This window comes from Oncorhynchus keta, chromosome 4 (genome assembly GCF_023373465.1).
Source record: "Oncorhynchus keta strain PuntledgeMale-10-30-2019 chromosome 4, Oket_V2, whole genome shotgun sequence".
In the NCBI taxonomy this organism is placed as follows: domain Eukaryota; kingdom Metazoa; phylum Chordata; class Actinopteri; order Salmoniformes; family Salmonidae; genus Oncorhynchus; species Oncorhynchus keta.
In genome coordinates, this window is record NC_068424.1 from 5,925,820 (window position 1) to 5,933,756 (window position 7,937).

The 7,937-nt window shown below is 44.3% G+C and overlaps 1 protein-coding gene across 1 annotated transcript; it reads right to left on the reverse strand.

The window, feature by feature from the left end:
- Positions 1–1,176: 1,176 nt before the first annotated feature.
- xkr9 (XK, Kell blood group complex subunit-related family, member 9) lies at positions 1,177–6,904 on the reverse strand. Its single transcript, XM_052498971.1, has 4 exons — positions 6,573–6,904; positions 3,839–4,050; positions 3,073–3,155; positions 1,177–2,913 (listed from the first exon to the last, which is right to left on the reverse strand). The coding sequence occupies exons 1-4, from the start codon at positions 6,887–6,889 to the stop codon at positions 2,359–2,361; spliced, it is 1,167 nt and encodes a 388-aa protein (XP_052354931.1). The 5' UTR covers positions 6,890–6,904; the 3' UTR covers positions 1,177–2,358.
- Between the last annotated feature and the right edge of the window lie 1,033 nt (positions 6,905–7,937).

The window sequence follows — 7,937 nt, forward strand, 5'->3', positions numbered from 1 at the left end:
GTAAAAGGAAGTTTTCCTTCTGTTTTGTATTGACATCATGAATCAACATATAAGAGGCGGTCCACCAACTATTATTATTATATTATTATATTATATTATTATTATTACTATTATTATATTATTATATTATTATTATTATATTATTATATTATTATTATTATATTATTATATTATTATATTATTATTATTATATTATTATATTATTATTATTATATTATTATATTATTATATTATTATTATTATATTATTATATTATTATTATTATATTATTATTATTATTATTATTATTATTATATTATTATTATTATATTATTATATTATTATTATTATATTATTATTATTATATTATTATATTATTATTATTATATTATTATTATTATTATTATATTATTATTATTATATTATTATTATTATATTATTATATTATTATTATTATATTATTATATTATTATTATTATATTATTATATTATTATTATTATATTATTATTATTATATTATTATATTATTATTATTATATTATTATTATTATATTATTATATTATTATTATTATATTAGGCGGTGTGTCTCACTATGTCCCTCTCATTCCTCTCAGCTGAGGACACCAGACCTGAGATATGTAGGTCAGATTTGTAGTGGCGCAAACATCACAGTCCCTTTGAACCTGTTCCGGTCTTTTCAGAGCAGCAACAAAAAAGGAAAAGAGACTCCTGAGGGTGAGAACGATCATGTGATGTGATGTCACGAGACACAATGAACAAAACCTGCTTAGCCTGGAGTTTACTGTAAAAAGGGAGCAGCAGCTGTAAGACTGGAGGAACCGAAACTGATAAGATAAAAGAAGGCTGAGGTGACTTAGAAACTAAAAGGATGACAGTCAGAGTCCACCAACTAGACTGTCCACCAACTAGACTGTCCACCAACTAGACAGTCCACCAACTAGACTGTCCACCAACTAGACAGTCCACCAACTAGACTGTCCACCAACTAGACAGTCCACCAACTAGACTGTCCACCAACTAGACAGTCCACCAACTAGACTGTCCACCAACTAGACTGTCCACCAACTAGACAGTCCACCAACTAGACAGTCCACCAACTAGACTGTCCACCAACTAGACTGTCCACCAACTAGACTGTCCAAACTAGACAGACCAGCCAACCAACTAGACTGTCCACCAACTAGACAGTCCACCAACTAGACTGTCCACCAGCTAGACAGTCCACCAACTAGACTGTCCACCAACTAGACTGCCCACCAAATAGACAGACCACCAACCAGACTGTCCACCAACTAGACAGTCCACCAACTAGACAGTCCACCAACTAGACAGTCCACCAACTAGACAGTCCACCAACTAGACAGTCCACCAACTAGACAGTCCACCAACTAGACAGTCCACCAACTAGACAGTCCATCAACTAGACAGTCCACCAACTAGACAGTCCACCAACTAGACAGTCCACCAACTAGACAGTCCATCAACTAGACAGTCCACCAACTAGACAGTCCACCAGCTAGACTGTCCACCAACTATTTAGTCCACCAACTAGACAGTCCACCAACTAGACAGTCCATCAACTAGACAGTCCACCAACTAGACAGTCCACCAACTAGACAGTCCACCAACTAGACAGTCCACCAACTAGACAGTCCACCAACTAGACAGCCCACCAAATAGACAGTCCACCAACTAGACTGCCCACCAAATAGACAGTCCACCAACTAGACTGCCCACCAAATAGACAGTCCACCAACTAGACTGTCCACCAACTAGACTGTCTACCAACTAGACAGTCCACCAACTAGACTGTCCACCAACTAGACTGTCCACCAACTAGACAGTCCACCAACTAGACTGTCCACCAACTAGACTGTCCACCAACTAGACAGTCCACCAACTAGACAGTCCACCAACTAGACAGTCCACCAACTAGACAGTCCACCAACTAGACAGTCCACCAACTAGACAGTCCACCAACTAGACAGTCCACCAACTAGACAGTCCACCAACTAGACAGTCCACCAACTAGACAGTCCACCAACTAGACAGTCCACCAACTAGACAGTCCACCAACTAGACAGTCCACCAACTAGACAGTCCACCAACTAGACAGTCTACCAACTAGACAGTCCACCAACTAGACAGTCCACCAACTAGACAGTCCACCAACTAGACAGTCCACCAACTAGACAGTCCACCAACCAGAGTTTGTCTTAGCAGTTACATTTCTCCAACCCATCCCCCTTAGCTGTTTAACAGAACAACGTGTCTGGGTGACACCTTTCTTGTTTTTCAAATGACTGATTGTCCTTTTAACTCCTCCATTGAATATGTGGCGAATAGGAAGGTGAGCCTCAGAGCTGTAGGAAGTTCCTCATTCTCAGCATTGTATCTGGTTCTCTCTCCTGTCCCATGTGTCCATCCACCTCATCTGCCTGTAAACTCCTCCCTCTGGGGTGATAGACGCTATAATACAGAAGCAGATAGGCCAGCCCTAGAACGGTCCCTCCCAATATCAGCAGAGTCACCGGCCAGAAGTACTCAGTAGCGTTAACCTCTGGCCTCACCAGAACCAGCAGCAAAGGACCAGAGAGGTTCACAAACGCAAAGAGAACGTAGTACACAGCCATCTGCCATCTGGTATCCTGTCCTTTCACGTTAAAGAAGGTGAATATGAGGACGACTCCCACGATGATCCGATAGAGCCTCTCTAGACCTTTAGACGTGCAGAAGTCAGTACGGACCCAATGGGCCCAGAGGGTACCGGCCAGCCAGACGACAGCCATTCCCAGGGTACTGTAGGGGCTGAGGACGAGGAAGAGGCTGAGGCTGAGGATGTGAGCGGTGATGGTCAACAGCTTGTATAGGAGGTAGACGAATGTAGGGAGGCCAGAAGGCATCTCTCGGACCTGGGGATGTTATATTCATTATTATTATTTTATATATATATATATATATCCACCAACTAGATCCAAACTAGACAGTGATTAGACAGTCCACCAACTAGACTGCCCACCAAATATCCACCAACTATTAGACAGTTATATGATATATTATTATTATATTACCTGGGGTAAGGATCGACGGAGACACCGGCGGTAGTCCACTATAGCCCAGGCGATGTTGATGAATGAACCCACCATGCAGATGCCTGCACAGGGGAAGATGAGACACACATTAGAGAAGGATTTTACAATACTGGCATGTGTGAGAGACAGGCATGTGAGAGACCGGCTTATGAGAGACAGGCATGTGAGAGACAGGCATGTGAGAGACAGGCATGTGAGAGACAGGCTTATGAGAGACAGGCATGTGAGAGACAGGCATGTGAGAGACAGGCATGTGAGAGACAAGCATGTGACATATTTGAGGTTGTGGTAGACATTCACTCACAAGGAGAGCAGCAGACCAGAGGGTCTGGTTATCGTGTGGTGTGGAGAGAAATGGAGAACAAAAGTTGTGGCAGTGGCTGCAGATTTTCACCCCCCCCCTCTTTCTCTCTCTCCTCTCTCTCCCCCCCTTTTTTTAAAAATGTTTTAATGTTACCTTTATTTAACCAGGCAAGTCCGTTAAGAACATATTCTTATTTTCAATGACGGCCTGCGAACAGTGGGTTAACTGCCTGTTCAGGGGCAGAACGATAGATTTGTACCATGTCAGCTCGGGGGTTTGAACTCGCAACCTTCCGGTTACTAGTCCAACGCTCTAACCACTAGGCTACGCTGCCGCCCCTCTCTCCTCTCTCTCTCTTTCTCCTCTCTCCCCCCTCTCTCTCTCCTCTCTCTCCCCTCTCTCTCTCTCTCTGTCACACACACACATACACACGCAACTCACATTGTATTGTGGACTTGTGTCCATGGCCCAGCAGGATATACATCTGGAAGAGGAGCTGAGGGGCACTCTCCAGGAACGTCTCAAACAGTTTGAGCATGCTCAGATCGGTCGCCCTACCAAACAGGACCAAGTGGACCTCTCTGGAGAATTCAGCAGTCCCAGCTGACTTGAACCACACCGCCATGTATCCTGCCTTCAACAGGTGGTAGTACCTAACGGAGAGAGAGAGAGAGAGAGAGAGAGAGAGAGAGAGAGAGAGAGAGAGAGAGAGAGAGAGAGAGAGGAGAGAGAGAGAGAGAGAGAGAGAGAGAGAGAGAGAGAGAGAGAGAGAGAGAGAGACAGAGACAGAGAGAGAGAGACAGAGAGAGAGAGAGAGAGAGAGAGATGTGTCGGTGTAGAGATAAACAGACTGCTGCAACATGATTGGCTGAAGGCGATATGTAATATAGTATTAACATATATATATCTCTGTGTCATTATTGTCCATGAGTTTCTAGAAGATTGAGCATATGGTTCAAGATAAAATAGTTTAATTGATAAAACAAGCATTTAATCAACAATGGCGTTATTTTCAATTAACTCTGCAACTCTTCCAACTATTTACTTGTTTTCATAACAACCAACATTTTGGCACCAAAACATTTACAACAAAGACATAGATATTGTAAAAAAATATATTTCAGGCTGAAACCCTCATATTAAAACACAGATGGTATTCACTATGATGATGGTTTATATTTTAGGATAATGTTTTATATATTTGTCATTCTACTTTTAGTTTTTAAATCATCTTATTTATTTTTTTATGATTTCCTATATTTGACAAGTGATAAGGCCACACAGAGTGCCAGAGATAATTACAGACACCAGTGATCGGGGTGGCAGGGTAGCCTAGTGGTTAGAGTGGAGGGGCGGCAGGGTAGCCTAGTGGTTAGAGTGGAGGGGCGGCAGGGTAGCCTAGTGGTTAGAGTGGAGAGGGGGCAGGGTAGCCTAGTGGTTAGAGTGGAGGGGTGGCAGGGTAGCCTAGTGGTTAGAGTGGAGGGGCGGTAGGGTAGCCTAGTGGTTAGAGTGGAGGGGCGGCAGGGTAGCCTAGTGGTTAGAGTGGAGGGGCGGCAGGGTAGCCTAGTGGTTAGAGTGGAGGGGTGGCAGGGTAGCCTAGTGGTTAGAGTGGAGGGGCGGTAGGGTCGCCTAGTGGTTAGAGTGGAGGGGCAGGGTCGCCTAGTGGTTAGAGTGGAGGGGTGGCAGGGTAGCCTAGTGGTTAGAGTGGAGGGGCGGCAGGGTCGCCTAGTGGTTAGAGTGGAGGGGCGGCAGGGTCGCCTAGTGGTTAGAGTGGAGGGGTGGCAGCGTAGCCTAGTGGTTAGAGTGGAGGGGTGGCAGGGTAGCCTAGTGGTTAGAGTGGAGGGGTGGCAGGGTAGCCTAGTGGTTAGAGTGGAGGGGTGGCAGGGTAGCCTGTGGTTAGAGTGGAGGGGTTAGAGTGGAGGGGTGGCAGGGTAGCCTAGTGGTTAGAGTGGAGGGGTGGCAGGGTAGCCTAGTGGTTAGCGGCAGGTAGCCTGTGGTTAGAGTGGAGGGGCGGCAGGGTAGCCTAGTGGTTAGAGTGGAGGGGCGGCAGGGTAGCCTAGTGGTTAGAGTGGAGGGGTGGCAGGGTAGCCTAGTGGTTAGAGTGGAGGGGCCTAGTGGTTAGAGTGGAGGGGCGGCAGGGTCGCCTAGTGGTTAGAGTGGAGGGGTGGCAGCGTAGCCTAGTGGTTAGAGCAGGGTAGCCTAGTGGTTAGAGTGGAGGGGTGGCAGGGTAGCCTAGTGGTTAGAGGGAGGGGTGGCAGGGTAGCCTAGTGGTTAGAGTGGAGGGGTGGCAGGGTAGCCTAGTGGTTAGAGTGGAGGGGTGGCAGGGTAGCCTAGTGGTGGTTGGCAGGGTAGCCTAGTGGTTAGAGGGAGGGGCGGCAGGGTAGCCTAGTGGTTAGTGGAGGGGCGGCAGGGTAGCCTAGTGGTTAGAGTGGAGGGGCGGCAGGGTCGCCTAGTGGTTAGAGTGGAGGGGCGGCAGGGTAGCCTAGTGGTTAGAGCGTTGGACTAGTAAGTTCAAACCCCCGAGCTGACAAGGTACACATCTGTCATTCTGCCCCTGAACAGGCAGTTAACCCACTGTTCCTAGACCAGTTAACCCACTGTTCCTAGACCAGTTAACCCACTGTTCCTAGACCAGTTAACCCACTGTTCCTAGACCAGTTAACCCACTGTTCCTAGGCCAGTTAACCCACTGTTCCTAGACCAGTTAACCCACTGTTCCTAGACCAGTTAACCCACTGTTCCTAGACCAGTTAACTCACTGTTCCTAGACCAGTTAACTCACTGTTCCTAGACCAGTTAACTCACTGTTCCTAGGCCAGTTAACCCACTGTTCCTAGACCAGTTAACCCACTGTTCCTAGGCCATCATTGAAAATACAAATGTGTTCATAACTGACTTGCCTAGTTAAATAAAGGTTAAAAAAAATAAAAAAATAAAAAAATAATAATCTGAAGTACCCCAAAAACTGCCACTATATGTCTTGTGAGAATTTACATAAAATCCTTGAAAGTTTCCCAAATTCTGGTAGTTTAATGGTAAACTTGGTAAACTAATGGTAAAGTTTCCAGTAATATTCTGTCCGTTTCCACCCCTAATCTTGTGAACATCTCCAGCCAACGTCACTATAAAGTTGATAACAGAAGTAATCACATTTCAACCTCACATCATCACATACCTGGTGAAGATACCCATCTGCAAAACATGGAGTCCAATCAGTCTTCCTCTGTTCATCCCAGATATCAGCTTGTCTCCACCAGGATTAACCAGTGGGTTCCTCGTGTCATCTCTGTACCAGGTGTAGCTGAAGACCTGTGTGGCTGCTGAGCCAACCACCACAAACAGTAAAGTCAGCCCAGCCCAGACCAGGTTTCCAACCAGGAAGTACTTCACTGCTAGTCCAACGTCTGTCACAATGTCCACCAGGTAAAAGCCCAGTCCGATGACGGTACAGATCCATCGTGTTTTAGTGAACTCCGAGTCTGTTTGAAGCATGTTTGCTGCTCAGGAATCCTAATTCCCACTTAAATCAAATTTTCACTTCGCCTCCCAAGTGACTTCAATGCACGAGGAAGTGGACATTTGTTAGTTTAGATGCTGTGGCTGGGTAATACTGGCTGAGTTTGTTTTTGGGGAGTTGGTGGTTCTGGACGGGTTTGCCTTGTTTTTGGGGAGTTGGTGGTTCTGGACGGGTTTGCCTTGTTTTGGGGAGTTGGTGGTTCTGGACGGGTTTGCCTTGTTTTTGGGGAGTTGGTGGTTCTGGACGGGTTTGCCTTGTTTTGGGGAGTTGGTGGTTCTGGACGGGTTTGCCTTGTTTTGGGGAGTTGGTGGTTCTGGACAGGTTTTTCCTCAATTGACAATGTTCCGACTGATCCGAGATTTCCCGAGACTATTCTGTCCCCAATAATATTTGAAATGACAAGATTTTCATGCCCTGTAAATGTATATGAAGTACAGAATATTATTAGGACAAAGTAGAGAATATTATTAGGACAAAGTATAGAATATTATTAGGACGAAGTATAGAATATTATTAGGACAAAGTATAGAATATTATTAGGACAAAGTACAGAATATTATTAGGACAAAGTACAGAATATTATTAGGACAAAGTATAGAATATTATTAGGACAAAGTATAGAATATTATTAGGACAAAGTACAGAATATTATTAGGACAAAGTATAGAATATTATTAGGACAAAGTATAGAATATTATTAGGACAAAGTACAGAATATTATTAGGACAAAGTATAGAATATTATGAGGACAAAGTACAGAATATTATTAGGACAAAGTACAGAATATTATTAGGACAAAGTATAGAATATTATTAGGACAAAGTATTAGTATAATTTAGTCACATGCATATTTGAGAAACTATTAACAGATAAATAAACATGTAAACGTTCAAATCTATACATGGCCGTGACTGTAAATGTATTCAGATGATGTGGCCTGCTTCCCTGATTGACCTTTGCCCTTTGCCTGCACTTTTCTCATCATAAAGAGAGAGAGGAAAGGGAACAGACTAATAGAGACAG